Below are 18,427 nucleotides of genomic sequence, written 5' to 3'. Positions count from 1 at the left end.
CTCAGAAGGTATCTTCCTTGCACAAGTTGCTCTATTTCAAATGATAATAGATGAAATTGCATATTTAACGTCCTTGGTGTGATACTGGTATTATGACCCTTCAGATCACATGTCCATGCAATAACAGAGAAGCCCATCTAGGGGAACCTACCCTTGGCTTATGTATTATTTGTGCCCACCTTTTTCTTGATATTCTCAAGGAAAAAATATTTTGTTTATTATGTATAAAAAGTAATTATTTGTGGAGGGGAGATTTATGGGGCTTATTTTAGGGGCACTAAGTAGGATCTCAACCCTGGACTTCAGGAGAGCAAACTTTGGCCTCTTCAGGAACCTACTTGGAGGAATCCCATGGGTTAGGGCCCTAGAAGGAAGGGGTGTGCAAGAGAGCTGGTTAATATTCAAGCATCACTTCCTCCAGGCTCAAGAGCGATGCATCCCTATGCAAGGGAAGGGAAGGAAGTCAAGCAAAGGAGGTAGGAGACCTGCATGGATGAGCAAGGAGCTCCTGGCAAAACTCAACCTGAAGAAGGAAGTATACAGAAAGTGGAAAGGGGGACAGGCCACTTGGGAGGAATATAGGAACGTTGTCAGAGTATGCAGGGATGCGACGAGGAAGGCTAAGGCCCGTTTGGAATTAAATCTGGCTAGAGATGTCAAGGACAACAAGAAGGGCTACTTCAAATACATCAGTAGCAAGAGGAAGACTAGGGAAAATGTGGGCCCTTTGCTGAATGGGGTGGGTGCCCTGGTGACGAAGGATGCAGAGAAGGCAGAGTTACTGAATGCCTTCTTTGCTTCAGTCTTTACTGCTCAGGCCAGCCCTCAGGAACCGCAGACCCTGGAGGCAAGAGAGAAAGTCTGGAGAAAGGAAGACTTTCCCTTGGTGGAGGAGGAGTGGGTTAGAGATCATTTAAGCAAACTTGACACCCACAAATCCATGGGCCCCGATGGGATGCACCACGAGTGCTGAGGGAGCTGGCGGATGTCATTGCTAAGCCACTCTCCATCATCTTTGAAAGGTCCTGGAGAACAGGAGAGGTGCCTGAGGACTGGAAGAAAGCCAGTGTCACCCCAGTCTTCAAAAAGGGCAAGAAGGAGGACCCGGGGAACTACAGGCCAGTCAGCCTCACCTCCATCTGTGGAAAGGTGATGGAGCAGCTCATCCTGGAGGCCATCTCCAAGCATGTGGAGGGCAAGAAAGTGATCAGGAATAGTCAGCATGGCTTCACCAAGGGGAAATCATGCCTAACCAGTCTGATAGCCTTCTATGATGGAATGACTGGCTGGGTAGATGAGGGGAGAGCAGTGGATGTTGTCTACCTTGACTTCAGCAAGGCTTTCGACACTGTCTCCCATAACATCCTCATAGAGAAGCTCAGGAAGTGTGGGTTAGATGAGTGGACAGTGAGGTGGATTGAGAACTGGCTGAATGGCAGAGCTCAGAGAGTTGTGATCAGCGGCACAGAGTCTAGTTGGAGGCCTGTAGCTAGCGGTGTCCCCCAGGGGTCAGTACTGGGTCCAGTCTTGTTCAACTTCTTCATCAACGACCTGGATGAAGGGACAGAGCGCACCCTCAGCAAGTTTGCTGATGATACCAAACTGGGAGGAGTGGCGGATGCACCAGAGGGCTGTGCTGCCATTCAGAGAGACCTGGAGAGGCTGGAGAGGTGGGCGGAGAGGAACCTCATGAAGTTCAACAAAGGCAAGTGCAGGGTCCTGCACCTAGGGAGGAATAACCCCCGGCACCAGTACAGGTTGGGGGTTGACCTGCTGGAAAGCAGCTGTGCGGAGAAGGACCTGGGAGTGCTGGTGGACACCAAGTTAAGCATGAGGCAGCAATGTGCCCTTGTGGCCAAGAAGGCCAATGGTATCGTGGGGTGCATCAGGAAGAGTGTTGCCAGCAGGTCGAGGGAGGTGATTCTCCCCCTCTGCTCAGCCTTGGTGAGGCCCCACCTGGAGTACTGTGTCCAGTTCTGGGCTCCCCAGGACAAGAGAGACATGGCACTACTGGAGCAAGTCCAGCGAAGGGCTACAAAGATGATTAGGGGACTGGAACATCTCTCTTATGAGGAAAGGCTAAGAGAGCTGGGCCTGTTTAGCCTGGAGAAGAGAAGACTGAGAGGGGATCTTATCAACGTGTACAAGTATCTGAAGGGAGGGTGTCAAGAGGATGGGACCAGACTCTTTTCAGTGGTGCCGAGCGACAGGACGCAAGGCAACGGGCACAAACTGAAACACAGACACTTCCATCTGAACATGAGGAAAAACTTTTTCACTGTGAGGGTGACAGAGCACTGGAACAGGTTGCTCAGAGAGGTTGTGGAGTCTCCTTCTCTGGAGATATTCAAAACCCACCTGGGCGCAATCCTGTGCAACGCGCTCTAGGTGACCCTGCTTGAGCAGGGGGGTTGGACTAGATATCTCCAGAGGTCCCTTCCAACCTCAGCTATTCTGTGATTCTGTGATTTTAGTAGTGTATATACCTTTGCAGTGAAATAGCCTGGTTACAATCCATTCCAATTTTGTGCTATCTTCAGATTCACCTATTGTTTGAGATGGAAAGTGTTACTTTAGAATTGCGCATCACTGGTTCGGTCACTGAAATTACATTTTCGGTAATATTTTCATTTGTCAGTCTTTAGGATTACGGTGGACTCTCTCTTCGCTCTTATTCTGAACCCTCCCTCTCCATCTTCCTCTCAGTTTCCCACCCCCACACCTCCTTATTGGCATATAAGATAGATAGAAGCTTAGGGGTACAAAAAGATATTACAGGACTGAACTACCGGTGTCTGATTAATCAATTTAAGCTAATCTAATCTAAATAGAAGCCTTAAATGATATTATGTCTGTTGTGCTTTCTTCAGGTTTGTCTAAATGAGAAGAATGGCTTAAAATGATAGGAGGAAAAAAATATTTTTCTTCCACTAACATATTGTTTAAGTCAGAGGAAATGTAGTATGATAATAAAAATTCTGATGGTACTAAAAAAAATTTAATTGAAGCATTACATAAGAAAAAGATACCAAGTTCTTCTTATGCTCTAAAGCCCTGTGTGTACATTATGTGGGTCAATTTGAATTGAAGTACTCCATTCTTACTTTTGAAGCTTCCAAGCTTACTTTTGAAAAGAAGGTGTCTTTTCTAAGGTGTATTTTAAAGGGTTTAACTGTATTTTTCCATACAAGATATAAAAGGAAAGGAGAGTCCTGTCTTGGCATAGATGTGAAGAAACAACGTATAACTTGGGCCAGTTCTGCATCAGAAAAGAAGCGATCACAGAGGCCACCTGAGCGCTATTTCACAAAGAACAATGTGAAGACGCTGAGCACAGATGGGATTCCTGTTCACAGTAAAAGTTCTCCATCTGACCCTACTGCTTTTATACCAGTTTCCCAAATGGAAACTGACAATCCTCCTGACACAACAGAGGTAAATCCTCTTGGGATTTATGATCCATCTACTACAATGTGGCTGCAAGGCAAAGGGTGCAAGGGTACAGACCTTGAGCCTGTAAAGCAGCAGGCGTTCCAAGAGCCTGGGATAAATACTAACTCCATTCTAATGTCAAAAGTGGAAGAGCATAACAAGAAAGTCAGAGAAAACCCAAGAGATATTCATGCTTGGATGGAGTTTGTTTCTTTTCAGGTATGTTTCTGACAGACCTGATTATTCATGCTATAGTAATAAATACAAGAACATTATATTGTAGTTTCCTTTGTTTAGAACTATGTATCTTTACTGGTAAAGAACAAGCTGTTGATTCATTTTCACCAATGACAGCATTCTTCTAGTGATTCTGCTGATGGTTCTTCCTAATGTTGTCGTGATTTTTGTTTTATTTTAAGGATGAATTAATGAGAAGACCTAGCCCTTATGCCAGTAAGGGAGAGCAGGAAGTAAGAAGAAAATCACTGAAGTTAATCTTGGAAAAGAAACTAGCTATTTTAGAGAGGGCTATTGAAAGCAATCCAAGTAATGTTGATCTGAAACTCGCCAGGCTGAAGCTTTGCGCGGAGTTCTGGGAACCACCAGCTTTGATCAAAGAATGGCAGAAGCTAATTTTCTTACATCCCAATAATCCAGACCTGTGGAAGAAATATCTCTTGTTCTGTCAAAGTCAGTTCAGTACCTTCTCTGTTTCAAAAATCAATAGTCTCTACGGAAAATGTTTGACTACATTGGCAGCTGTACGTGATGGTAGTATGGTATCACATCCGCTACTGCCTGGCACAGAAGAAGCTATGTTAGGTAAGGTTCTTTTTATTTATTTCATGTTATGGTCAGAAAGTTCTTCATAGGAGTTGGCTGCATTCTCTATAGGAAAAGATTTTCCTATGTATTATGGGAGATGTTTATTCTCCTCAAGATGTCTGGCATCCTGATTCCTTAGCTGAGATTTAAAGCGAATATTCCAACCAAATATGGATATAGCAGATGCTTCCCTTCCCCAGGAGAGTTTGCGATATAACATTTGGTAAAGTCTAATGTGGTACTGCATCGTTTACAGTACAAATGTCAAGGCTAGAGAATTGCAGCCAACACCAAGGAGATGTGCTTTTATCTTGGAAAAATGATTAAAAAAATGGTTGGCTTGTGAAAGAAACAATTATCTCTTGTTCAGAAGTTTCATACTTAATTACCTCAGTCTGGAAAAGAAAAGGGTAATGGAAAGTCTGATGTGAAATTTTCTTGAGAATCCCTATCAGTAGATTCAGAATTCTAAACTGTAGTACCATGGGATGATGTCTTTTGTATTTATTGTATACATATATTTACAGTTTATAATTTATTATATAATTATCCCTAGAAGAAAAATAAGTCAGATGGTTAGGATGCTGGACTGCATTCAGGGAAGAAATGGGTTCATGCTCAGTTCTGGCACAAACTTTAAATTGATTTGGAGCCAAATAACTTAACCTATTCTGTTTCAGTTCATTTGACTTCTCTACTTCGAAGGGTCATTGTGATTATTAATCTATAAAAACACTGAGGGGGAAAATATTGGTGTCACCATGAGTATGGATTTTTTCCTTTTAAAATTTGTTCTAAAACTAGAGGAGAATATTATGAGAATGTAGTTCACCTTTCCTCATATGTGGTGTAGGCCAAGGAATTTCTGTTCAGTTTGAGCTATAACATCTATTATGCGATATCCAGTCTGGACTTAAAGACTGAGTTACTCAATTACCAATTAATTTCAAGTTAGATCTTTTACAGTGTTCATTCAATTCATCTTGGATCAAATACTGGAAAATGTGCTGTAAAGGAAAAATCTTGTGCTTGCAGGTGGATATTGGACTGCCTGATAGCCTCTAATTACTTCTACCTTCTCTGATTTCTGACACTTCTTCCTACACCAACCACAGTGAATGTTTCTCAGGACAAATATATTATTGAGCCTTTATTTCGCAACCAGGAAGGATTTTCTTCTTTCTTTTTTTTTCTCTTCATGAAACATAGTTGACTTGCTTAGATGTTGATTTTCATTAGGGTCCATTTAACTAGTTTATTATATTAGTTTGATTGACATTTTCAGAAAACCAGTTTTGTTTGTTGACAGTGTATAGGTTGAAATGAAAATGGACTTGATTTTACTTTTGTTTCTGTTCACTCTTACTTTCTTGTGTGTTAACACTACAGTGATTTATTTACATACATTTTTGTTTTTTCCTTTGGAATTCAAATAGTAGGAATGGGGAAACTTCTGTTGGTCTGGTATTTTTTAGTACCTCAACTATCTGTAATTGTGGGCTAAATTTGAACTGATAGTGTCCTTTTACTTATTAGGAAAATTATCAAATTGTCCACTCAGATAAGTATACAATGTGTTTCACCAATTAATTATGAAGGGAGTAGTATTGTAAATGCATGGTAGGCCTTCAACCTTTAACAAAGTGTAAGAGCTGCTTTTAAGTAGTGGTGGACTGTGCCATCTAGTGTTCAGTTCGATACATTACTATCTGCTTGGAAATATATGGGTGGGTTTTAAACCATGAAATTTGAGAAAGCAAGTGTAAAATCGTTTAAAAAGTCTAGTTCAGTTTTTATTTCAAATTTTTTGTTTGAGATTTAAATTTGTAATATTTTAAATTTGCTAGGTTCTGTTATTGTAAAGTAAATGGAAAAATAAGCATTCTCAAGTTTTGCTATGGAAAGGCATTCTATTTTTCAAATTATATCTACTGCTTGGGGAAAAACATCCGTATCTTTTAGGTCAGTTCAGCTGTAGAAGTGTCACAGCATTATGGACTGAATGAACTATGCATTCATGCTGTTTTCAGCTTTTACCATGAATTAAATGCTGATCTTTACATTTCTTCAAATGTAGTTGCATTCAGTTCTGTCATGCAGAAAATCTTATGCTTCAGTTATTTTTGGCTTCAGTTTGGCAACAGGTGCTGAGGGGATATTTTATTCATTCACACTAATTAAATTAAAGTTATCTATTGGAAGCTAAGAAACTAGGAAAGTACAAAATTTTCAATGGCAAGTGGATACGGAAATTGATGGGGAAAGTGTCTAAACTGGTTAAAATACTTTGCAAGATTCTGTTAATGCTTATGCACGCTTTTTGTTGTTTAAATATCTTTGAAAATCTCACTGATTCTTGGTGATCAGAAGAAAAACAGTTCCCTTGCAGGAAACGCTAGCAAAATGCCTAGTTTGTATGTTCCAGCTGAATTCAAATTTTTATGCCCATGCATCTGACCTAAATCTGTATACAAAATAAAAGGAGTAAAACATTTGCCATTTGCTTGTATAAAAAAAATAAGATAATCATCATAATCAATTGATGCTAACCTATGTTTGTTGTTACATGTGTGTATCTAGACACTTAAATTTTCCTGGTTGGCAAAAAAAAAAAAAAAAACAACAATGCATTTAGTAAAGAAACAATAGTTTCCAAATAAATGTTTTCAAAACTATTAAATTAAAAGAATTATTTAAATCTTGATTTTAAAAAAATTGTTTTTGCAAACTGATTATGGTTTAAAGTACTTTGTTTCTAAAACAAACAATGCTTTCGTTAAGGCTTGAATGTAATCTGGAGTGATGGAATATCTCTGAAGTTTCCTTGAAGTGCTTAACAGTGGGTGTTCTTATAATATTTGTTATTTCTCCACCTCTTTTGTTTAAGGTGAAATTGGAAATATATGAATTTATATATGAATATATAAATAAATAAACTGGGGCTGTGTTTCCCTCTGTAAATTGAGCCTTGAGGCTCAGTGTATAGTAGGGATATAGCAACGATTACAGAAATACTTTGTTGAAGAACAGAGATAGGGCTCTCCTCTACTCTCAGACATTAATGCTTTGGCCAAAAGACCAGACTTCTCTTAACTGAGGTCTTACATAAAGGAAAAGAAAAAGGGAATGACAGTTGGAAAGAAAGTGCTTTATTACCAAATATATTGCCAATGTAACTATCTCATGCAAAAATGAGGCAAAAAGTATTTGTTGTACTGACTTACTGCGTGAATTGTAATAATGCCCAGCATCTCCAAAGATGCTGTGACAGGTGCTGGATAAAATGAAGTTGAGTGTCTTACATATAACTTGTATTCATCAACAAGTGCAGTACATGTGTGGCATGAATTTGGCACGTATATGTAAAGTGGAAGGTCTGAAAGTTGATTAAACTACAACAATTTTGACATGCATTCGTGACAGTTACTCCATGTTTTAGTCCTGGGTTTTGATAACGTTCCAGAACAGCTAAGCTCCACAGCAGTTCTTGCCAGAGCTTGTATGTCTTTTGTATATTTGTGAACTGTAATAAAACACTTTGCAACAAAATTTCTGGTGAAATATTAAAATTTTATCTCCTTTATTTTACAGCTATATTTCTTCAGCAGTGCCATTTTCTGAGACAGGCTGGCCATTCTGAGAAAGCGGTGTCTTTGTTTCAGGCTCTGATTGACTTCACTTTCTTTAAACCTGACAGTGTGAAAGATCTGCCAACAAGGGGACAGGTAGCAATTTCCATTTAAATAGGTTTATGTCTTTGTGCATTACAAAGAATGCTATAAAAAAAAAAAACAAAAAACCTGTCCTGAACTTCTAAGGACAAGGGATAACATTTTGAATTGTAACTTACTTTGGGGTTCTTCAAGGTAGTCCTAGCATTTTTTTCACTTCAGAGAAACGCTTCTGTAGTGCCAAGTGGCCATTTCTACTCTATATAATGGAAGTGTGTTAACCAGTCATCTCATGTCTTCTTTCTTACTAATTAAAGAGGGAAAAAATTCAGCTGGCTGACTAAAGTCTGTCTGCTATAGTATAGTTTGCACTACTGTCTACTGTTGTATACTAGTATTGTCTATTATTGTATAGTTAGCACTTTCTCTGCTTTTTTTCCCTAAAATTGCTGGTTTTGTTTTGTTACTGTTTGTGATGGAGAAAGCTGATAGGGAACTGTAATCAATTTCTGCTTCAGCCAATACTTGCAACCAGTTTTTAGGTTCTCCATTGTCAGTTTTCAGTAAGTCTTTGGTTGCTACATTAGGAACACCATCATACTTTAAAAATGTCTTTTATTTGTCCTGTGAAATTTCATTCAGCTTATTCTGTTAAAGTATTTAATCACTTTTTCTCTTGATTTGCTCAGAAGAATGTTGGCGGTGCACCCCAGTGATAGTCAGTATTCAGAAAGCAGGCTGTTGCCAGTGTAGCATCATCCATAACCCACTGAATTCTTGGGTGCTGCTTCCTTCTTGATGAGAGGTAGGGAGGGGAACCAGTTAGGCACTTGGGCTACTATATAGTACAGAAACTGAGCCAGGTTTCCTTTCATTCCCTCACCTTCTCTACAAGTAACCACTTCTGAGACTCAGCAATCCATTCCTTGCTCTCTAGATTAATGCTGCTGCTCACCAATGGAGCAGTCTTGTAGTTTAAATAGTAGTATTGTCTTTTTAAAGTGCCAAAGATTCAATAATAATTATGATGCAGGATGGTAGTTGTGGTATAATTACACAAATGCACCTTGAGTTACTCATCCAATTATTTGAAAAACTGTAACATTATCTGTAGTATTTAAAAACTCTTAATAAGGCAGGATGGCGAGGAACTTTGATTAAAAGGGCATTGTTTAGATTAGAAGCTCCAGTTCTTGAAAATAGGAAAATGCCAATTTTACAGTTGATTGTACAACTTTAATTCTGCCCTTTTACAGAGACATTATGACTCAGTCTTGAATTACTTGGTTCCTTACTGTTTTCACAGTTCACTTTCACACTTGGTGTAAAGAATAAATCCGTAATGAGGAGATGTAGGTTTTCCAGTTGCTGTAAACCTCACATTTTCTGATACCTTGATGCTTGATTTTTCTTAATGTAAATTTTGTTGTTAATATTTATGTCTCAGTCATATCTCAAAATCAAAGCCAAGCTCTGGGACCCAGCAGAAACATAGATCTAATAACAGTCTCTCTCCTAAGTATACACAAAGTGGGGGAGGAATTGATGAATCCAAAGATGACAGATTGCATACAGCTAATGACATAGTCAGGACTAGAACCCTGAACTTCTGAATCCCTGGAAAGTGCCCTGAAGCTATTGACAAAATCCCTTACTGATCTGTGCCGCTTCACCACAGTCCGCTCAAATTTATGTCCAGCTAAGCATCTTGATTGACCATAGGTGTATGATAGTCTAAATCGTCATTCCATTAGCCAAATTCTTCATGGTTCCATGAAGGTTGGGGGTGGAGCAAAGGGAAGATTGGGAAGAGGGGAGATTTGAGTTCTGAAAGCCACATCTTGGGGGCTTTGGATGCTTATCCTTGAAGGATCTGCTAGGACATCTGGCACAAAAGTCTTCTGCTTTCTTTAAAGCATCATACCTTTTAAAAATAATCTTTATGTTCATGAGAAGAGCTGATGACAGTTCTGTTGTGCCACAGCATAACCTAAGTACTCTGTTGTTGCAGATTCTTAAGCAGCATCTGACAAGGTCTTTAGATGTAGAAGCTGCATGCATTTGCAGATTACAATGCACTTAATGGAACAGGAAAATTCCTGAAGTGACAAACGTCCTTTCCTCAGGCAAAGCTTGAGAAGAAATGGACTTTGTGTCATTTTGAGTAATGTGTTGTTTTGTTTTTTTAACTCAACACTGACACATTAGTTGAACTGGTGTCTGCCATAGTGGTGTTTTCATTAAATGTTTCTTGTGTATTTTAAAAGTCCATTCCAGTGCTTCAATTCACTTTTCTTCACCTCAAATTTTATGCAGTACATTCAAACTCTTCATCTTGAGTAGGTGTTCACATGTGCACCTGCTTCAAGTTCTAATGCCCATAACTACATGTGGTCTTTGATGCAATAACCTGATAAGGGGCTGAAGTACATGACCCAGAATTGTTTGAAATTTGTTAAGTGTCTATAGGGTCCCTTAAACAATGTACCAGAAAACTGAAGTTGACTGAGTTAGTGTTTGTACAAAATGATTCCTTTATATATGTGGTGGTTTTGTTTTTTGTTTTCCCCTAAACAACAGGTGGAATTCTTTGAACCATTTTGGGATAGTGGAGAACCTCGAATTGGAGAGAAAGGAGCAAGAGGCTGGAGCGCATGGATGCACCAACAAGAAAAGGGTGGCTGGATAGCTGTTACCAAGCCTGGTATGCCCATATCAATATGTGTAGTTGTTTTCCATGTGTTCTTCTAAACAGTTTATTTAGAATGATACAAGCTGTTTTTGCTCATGTTTTTGCATACAAGTTTTCAAAAATGTTTACCAAGATTAATATAAACTAGATCACACTTGGGAAAAAAAGCATCTGTTTTGTGTGTTCTGTGTGCCATATTGTTCATGGAATATTGTTGTCCTTTCCAGTGATTAAAAATTGAGGGAAGGGATGGCATATTCCCCACTTTGTTCTGAAAAGGCTGGAGATGTGAGCACTTTGCTGAGACCCGTGCCAATCTACAGTGGAAGGAAGCTACTATCCCTGAAGATCCTTTTCATCATATTGATAGACCAGTTGGGATTACAGTGTTAGATGATAGTTGCCTCAAGGATTCGTAGTTTGTTTCTGTTTCTAAGAATATAAGTCTGAAGAGTTCAGTTTCTTACAGCAAACAACATAGTAGATATAAGAGGAAAACCTTCCCTTTCTCTGTGTGACACAGAGGACAAAGCAATTGCTTCTCCACCTGGCTGGACTGCTGCTGGCATAGAGAACATGCAGAAGTGAAGGCTGTTGCCTCAGCAAGGGAGACAGAAAATGCCTCCTGGCTGCTTAGTCCCACCCTGCCCTCTGGTCTGCAGTGGTCTATCCTTCCCTTGACCTCAAGGACTATTCCTCAAACAGATACATCTTGAAGGGGAGCAGGGGGCTGGAACATGTCTGACCAAAGATGAGCCAGCACTGCTTTTGCTGCTCCTGCTGCGGTAGCAACTTTAAAGGAGTAAGTTCTGCTCTGCTTCTAGAAAAACAAGGAAATGAGAAATGCTCCTCTGCTTCCCTTGTCCCTGGGCCAAGATGGAATTTCCTTGCCCCTAAACTGAGGTCAGCAGTTCAGGTGTGGATGGGTATGGACTCTCAGGCAGATCCAGCATATATGATATTAATACTTTTCCCATTGGTATGCAGCCCAAAAGTTTGAAAGCTTTGACAGTCTTAGAGACCTGATTAGAGATTACACCTGGTCATTGGTTAGAAATTGTGGAAATGTTCCTATTTTTCCTAATGGAGCTGGCTAAAGGAGAGGGTATAGATCACAGAAGACGCACAGAAATTAAAAATGTTGCCACCATCTGTTTGTCTTTGTTTTTATGTGAAATTTGGAGAGGGGGAGTGTTTCATCTCGGTTGATGGCAAGTGTCAGGAAAAGAATGTGGAAGTGGTATGGAAATGGCTTTGTTAGATCAGAAGAAGAATGATTTTTTTCAAAAAATAGTGTAGGTATCCATAAATTTTGAGGACTTTTTCTGAACAGCAAGAAAAAAACATGAAAAGTCTCTGCCAGCCTTCCATTAGCGTATACGTTTTTTCAGTAAGTGCTCATCAGTTTCAGCACAGAATTAATACATTACTGTCACAGAAAAAATACGCTAATTGCATCTAACAGTCTAAAATGATTATCATAAAAGTGGAATGTAGTTAAACACTTCATTTTGTGTGTGTTTAACTACATTGGTTGGTTCTATTGCACATTAATTAAAATGTTGCTGAAAATATCGGGTAGTTTAAAGCAACATTACCACTCTTAGTTTGTGATATTTAATATCATAGTAATACTTTTCACTTACAGTACTTTTTTTCAAAATGGTTTATGCACATTAATATTCATAAAGTGCATATGAGATAGGTTCTTTACTTCATGCCTGGCCAAGCTAAGTTGCATAAAAAGATGACTGGCTCTTGGCTGTTGCTTGCAAACTGCAGTTGATAAAGTGGCCTGCAGCCAGTCAGTGGCTTATTTCCTGGTCCGTGAGGAAGTTTGAGTGCTGACACTGATGCACTGGTTCAAAAAGCTTGGAAACCTCCTGCTTTTACAGGGTTGGTGTCAAAACCCAAAACTCTGATGTGAAAATTTTCAGCTCTGTCTCATGTATGTTATAATAACATGACCAAGTCTGGTCTTTGGATTTGGTGGATTGTTTTTTCTTTAATAATTATGGGGGGGGGCCCTCTTGATTTGTTTATAGATGATGATGATGAAGAGATAGATGAAGATCAAGAAATAAAGAATAAAACTCTACCAAAATGGCAAATTTGGCTGGATATTGAATATTCTCGTGAAGCAAGACAGTGGTTACCTTGGAGGCCAGACAAAACCAAAAAGCAGACTGAAGAAGACTGTGAAGATCCAGAAAGACAGGTCATTGTTATATAACAAAACAATGGGAGACGATAAGACAAATTATCCTTATATATGACCTCATTGTCGGTGGATGTTTTAGAGAAATAATTCTTTTCTTCTTCTGTTTGGAATTCCCATTTCACTTGTGGTTTCTTGCTGAGGCTGCTGAAATCCATGGGAAGCTCGTAGTGAACTTTGGAAAGGGCTGTAGGCAAATAGTCTGTCCTTGCTGTTATGTGATTTTCCCTCATCTGTATGTGGAAATGTAGAAATCTGTGTTTAAAACAATATCTGCTTTAAATAAGCAAAGGTTTTGTTGCCATTTTTTTTCTTTTTGGGAAATAGGTCAATTTCCAGATAAAAATGAGTTAAATAGCATAAACAGTAATATATTTTTAGGCCTCAATGTGTAAGTTTCCTTTGGAGGTCCTCGATAATCCAGAAGAAAGAAATATCTTGTTAGCAAACTTAGAGTCTGACTGGAAGAATGCATTGCTTGTTCAACTTGTTTGTTGTTAATTTGAATGCAACTCCCTTACCATTTAATAGTAACTATACATTTTTGTTGACTTGAAAACTTCTTTAATTAATTACATAAATTAAAGGTTTGTTTTTATCTGACTGAGTAAATTAACAGAGTTTGTTTTGGGTTTAGGTATTATTTGATGATCTCGGACCATCTTTAATCCAGCTTTCTAATCCAGATCTTCAGCATCAACTACTGTACTCGTTTTTGCAATTCCTGGGAATTCCATGTACAAGTAGACTCTTTCCTTCAAGCCTCTATGTTGCCATGGATGAAGATAACATTTTTGACAGTGTGCTTTCTGATGAAAAGCCGCTGACTTCTGTTGATTTGCAACTTTCTGGATTCAACAGTCTTGGTCATATGGATACGATGCTGAGAAGGAGACATCACATAGGCCACTATAAGGAAGGAGAGGAATTCATACACAATGTTTTTCATGTTCTATTCCTGCTATTTTCAGAAAAGGAAAAATCTAATCTGTCCATTTGTTGGTTACAGTATGAAGTATCTAAGGTAATGAGGAATCTGCATTTACTCCTTTCTGTGACGTGTGGCTTTCTTGTGTATTAATGTTCATATTTAACTAAAATAGATACTGAGAAAGTTAAGTCTTGTAGGACTGAGTGTTTACATCGGAAAATGCTAGTTAAGATTATACTGGGGAAAAAAATGAAACCCTGTTCCTTAGTACGTTACACAATAGCTTATGATTTTTCACATAATAAAATATTTCTTGCAGTCTTAGATAAATGTTATTATATTGTCTACTGCTGTATGATGCTTTGTATGCCAGACAGAATGGATGCAAGTAATTTTTTGCAAGGCAAAGTGAATGAGTCAATAATTCATCAAACTATTCTATGAAATGCATAATCCGCAATACTGTGATATGAGCACCTTATCAAGAAACATATTACTTCCTATAAAAATTACTTTTACAGTGTTGTGGAAGGAAATAACACCTCATCACTTGAATATGCATTTAAGTAAAAACTCCTTTAATAGATGCCCACAAAAGGATGAGAGAGCTAAGGCTGTCTTCCTGACTTAAACATTTCAGAAATTTTAGTATTGTGTTATTCCTATGGACAAGTTCCCTGTCTCTTACACAAACTCTGCCTAACCAGAAGGTCTCCTGTAATCTTCCCACTCAGTCTTCAGGTTTGTCTGTCAGCACATTTTGTGCTGTGAAAAGCTACTCAGAGGTTTAATTGCGCTAGTCATAAATTACATCTGACCGTACAAGATCGTTTATTTTTCTCTTCTCAACCATTTCAGGTTAGCAGCTCCTTATGTGAGGAGTTGGTCTCTTTTAAAGAATGAAATTTTATATTATTTAATGGCAGTTTTAGGAGTGAGATTGATAAACTTGTGTAATTTGGATATGTTGGAAGAAGTTGACAGACAACATTTCAGGAGAGAGTAAGCGTTTCTTTGTAATATCGCTTGGAAATCTGCTGCAGTGGCTTATGGCTGATAACAGGCAGCTCTGACAACTTACAGTACTAAGCAGCAGCAGATCTGGCCAGTGGTGAAATGTGGAACAATATGAAAACAAACATAGTAATGAAATCAAATAATGCTGTGATTTTTTTTTTTTTTTCTTTCTTCTCTTACGCCTCTCAAAATTTGTTCTGTTTATTCTCCTCTTCAGGTAGTTCAGTGTCTCCAAACAAAAAACAAGAAGAAGTTGAAAGTACAAGGGAAGAAAAGTAAAAAATTGGCCAAGAATCTCCTTAAAGCACCTGACAACCGAAATCACCTTTCCCTCTGGAAACTGTATGCCTACCTAGAATGGCTGCTTGGTAACGTTGACGATGCTAGGAAGGTATTTGATACAGCTCTTAGCATGGCAGGGACAGGAGGAATGAAGAATCCCCAGCTCTGCAGTCTGAGTCTGCTCTATGCTCAGCTGGAAGTGGAACTGCTGGAAAGTCTAGAAGGAGCTGTCATGTCACGTGCTGTTCATATATTGACCAAATTGGCTGAAAGTGGACCATATATGCCTTACAGTGGACAAGTATTATCTGTTAATATCTTGAAAGCTAGGAAGACATATGACCGTGCGTTGCAAGATTATTTAAATAAAACCCCAATTTCTAATCAGGATCAGGTCAGTGACTCTAATCAGCTGGTTAACTTGGTTGGTTGTTACGCAGTTTTCCAGTATTTGACTGTTGGGATTGATGCTGCAGTACTAATATATGCACAAGCTTTGGAAAAGCTTGCAGTTCCTGATCCAAAGAAATGTGAAAATACTGGAGAGAATCTTGGCATTCAAAATTTCTCTACCACTCTTGAAGCCATCACACTGCTACATACAAACTTACTCAGATTCCACATGAAAATTAGCGTTTATCCTTTGAATCCTCTGCGAGAGGCACTAATGGAGGCTCTGAAACGGTATCCGAGCAACCAGTCTCTTTGGAGGTCATATATCCAAATCCAAAGGAGGTCTCACAGTGCTAGCAAAGCACGAAGATTTTTTGATGGCGTCACAAGGTCTACTAACTCTTTAGAGCCATGGCTGTTTGCAATCCAAGCAGAGCAGATGAGAAAAAAACTCATTGAGAATGTCCAAAGGTAATACCTTGGAGCTCCTTATGATTATGTTTTTGGGGTATTGGGGAGGTTTTTTTGGTCTGTCTAATCATTTAACAGAGGAGGGGAAATGTTGTCATTATTCTCATTTTGCAGATGAAGAAACTGCAGCCAGGGAAGATTTTTTGTTCAAGACTGGACAGTGAGTCAGTGGCAGAGTCCTGAATGGAATTCAAGACCTAGACTGTAGTCTCATGTCCTTTCTCCTAGTTCAGATTGTTTGTCGATTTGATTACTTGATGCTGGTATCAAGATATCATTTCTTTAAGTATTTTTTAAAGTAACTACAAGTCTGCTTAGATGACCAAAGCAGACATTATTAGCTTAGAAATCGCTGAATTTTAGTACCACAGAAATAAGAAGTGTAATACAGAGCTGCAGTTCAGTTTCTTGCTGAGCTTGCTGCCCTGCTTTACTCCTGGATCACAGAATACAGTTGTGGCAGATTTATCTGTTTCCATAGTGATTACTTGAGAGTTTAATCTTTATATGGAGCTGTCGCTATGTAGAAGAGACTGGAAATTTCCTGAATTCACAGTGTGGTCTGGGCTCAGTAGATTTTTTTGCTCCTGGAAAAGGAGGAAAGAGTGAGTAAGAGATGTGGGGAGCAGAGGTATGTGTTCATTCTTAAAGTGCAGTCTCTGTAACTGCTGTCTAGCCATTGCTTGGAGCTACCTATCCAATGCTACCTACATATCTCTGCTAACCGTGGCAGCTTTGTTCTTTGTGTCTGCATATAGCAACAGAGATTTCTAGAAACATGTTATCATGAAGCTTTACATAGCTGTAAGCTTACAATATTAGCACTTGATGAAACTACATAATTGTCAATATACTTTAAAATGATGGTGTACTGCATTGATTGCCACAGTCTGGCACAACACAGTGGTAGTGACATTCCTGAGTTGTCAGTGTCATGTGATCCTAGCTTGTAATAAGCACACTGCAGCCACCAAACTTTAAGGAGGATTGATACAGCCCACTTTGTTTTGCTGTTAATTACACACTGACACTATGTTAAGTTTTCATTATTGTTGCTAGAATTTTATGTAAAATTCTGGTGGGATGATTTTCTCTGCAGCATTTAGTTCTTTTCCAGTTGTCTTCTGCTAACATAGCTTTTCCTATAGATTATATTTGTATTGGCTACAAGTTGGATATTGCAAGAGCAGAGAGCTACACTGCTGCAAAACCAAGATAAACAGCTTGTCAGTTATGCGTAAAGATAATGTTTTATAATGTTGTGACAAACTAAGAAAATGTCTGTAATATGTATGACTGTTTCCTGTTGTGTTTTCTATTTTTGCTTGTTTCAGTGATTGGAATTAGTTTAAAGACATGAACATAAAAGGTAAAACAGTAGTATATATAAAGCAGTGTGAAGTACAGTGCTTTAAATGCCTGATTTCATGCAGACTAGATTACATCATTTTTCTTCATGGCTAAAGTTAGGATGAGAGGAAACACGACCTCAAAGGCCCTTGGAAAAAAAAGAGGCAAGTTAGGAGGAAGTGTCAAGTGTGATTGGAACAAGCTGTCAGGCTAGGAGGATGCACGCAGACAGGCGATATTGCCATGAGTACTGCAGGCTGTTTCTTCTGACTCAAGCATCAAAATTAAGCTGGTCTGCTTTAGCTGTAGATAGAAAGCAATGCTTCAGTGAAAAATACACACTTAGGATTCTTCTTTTGTATTATGCATGGAACCGATGGGATTTATATTACTAGATGAAAAAGCAAATGGTTCTCTATTGTAATCACAGTTGAGATCCAGAGCTGTAATCTAGGCCTTGATCCAAGAGCTACATAGTGTGGAATACTTTGCCATGCAAAGATGCCAGGGATAAATGTGCACAGACTTGCTTGGGTGCTAGAAGGAGGCTTGCTGAGCTAGACTAGAATTTCGTCTGGGCGGCTGTGCTGAGCTTTGCGTGATACACCATCTTGGATGAAGACTGGGATAAGCGTTTTCAGATTATACGGTAGTGGGTTCTTGTGCTCAAAGCGAAATAATCTTCTCCAGTTGGACAGCACTGATTTTTCAACATGCTGAAAGTATTTTTCACAAAAATATCAAATTTATCTTCTTTTAACGGATTTTTCCTATTTAGAAAACTATTGACTAAATTAGTGGGTGCAACAAATCTGTTTTATAACATTCTGAGGTTGTTAGTATGGGGCTCTGACTACACACAGTGCTATGTGAATAGTGACAGCACTCGATCTTCACCCCTTTTTCATCTGGATGTGGTCCTTTAGTTCAGGTTTAACAGGTTATTTTTGTTTTCTCTTTGTGTTTCAGGGCAGATGTTGGTGAAGTACATTCTACTATTCCCGAAACTGGATTAACAAATCGGATTGTAGCTCTATTTGAACACGCAGTTCAGAGTGAAAATGGTACCCACTGTCCACTGCTGTGGAGAATGTATTTGAACTTTCTGGTAAGAGGAGAGCATCAGTTTTATCACATTTATAATA

The 18,427-nt window shown here is 38.8% G+C and overlaps 1 protein-coding gene across 2 annotated transcripts in view; it reads left to right on the top strand.

The window, feature by feature from the left end:
• NRDE2 (NRDE-2, necessary for RNA interference, domain containing) overlaps positions 1–18,427 on the top strand; it is a 35,900-nt gene that overhangs the window by 13,948 nt on the left and 3,525 nt on the right. For both annotated transcript variants that reach the window (XM_013940655.2, XM_067296923.1), the window contains exons 5-12: positions 3,192–3,651; positions 3,852–4,254; positions 7,849–7,982; positions 10,509–10,632; positions 12,666–12,838; positions 13,476–13,862; positions 15,004–15,932; positions 18,252–18,390. In XM_013940655.2, coding sequence (XP_013796109.1) covers positions 3,192–3,651; positions 3,852–4,254; positions 7,849–7,982; positions 10,509–10,632; positions 12,666–12,838; positions 13,476–13,862; positions 15,004–15,932; positions 18,252–18,390 — 2,749 coding nt within the window. The remainder of the gene's footprint in view (positions 1–3,191; positions 3,652–3,851; positions 4,255–7,848; positions 7,983–10,508; positions 10,633–12,665; positions 12,839–13,475; positions 13,863–15,003; positions 15,933–18,251; positions 18,391–18,427) is intronic.

This window comes from Apteryx mantelli, chromosome 4 (genome assembly GCF_036417845.1).
Source record: "Apteryx mantelli isolate bAptMan1 chromosome 4, bAptMan1.hap1, whole genome shotgun sequence".
NCBI lineage: Eukaryota > Metazoa > Chordata > Aves > Apterygiformes > Apterygidae > Apteryx > Apteryx mantelli.
This window is presented reverse-complemented; position numbering and strand designations above follow the sequence as displayed.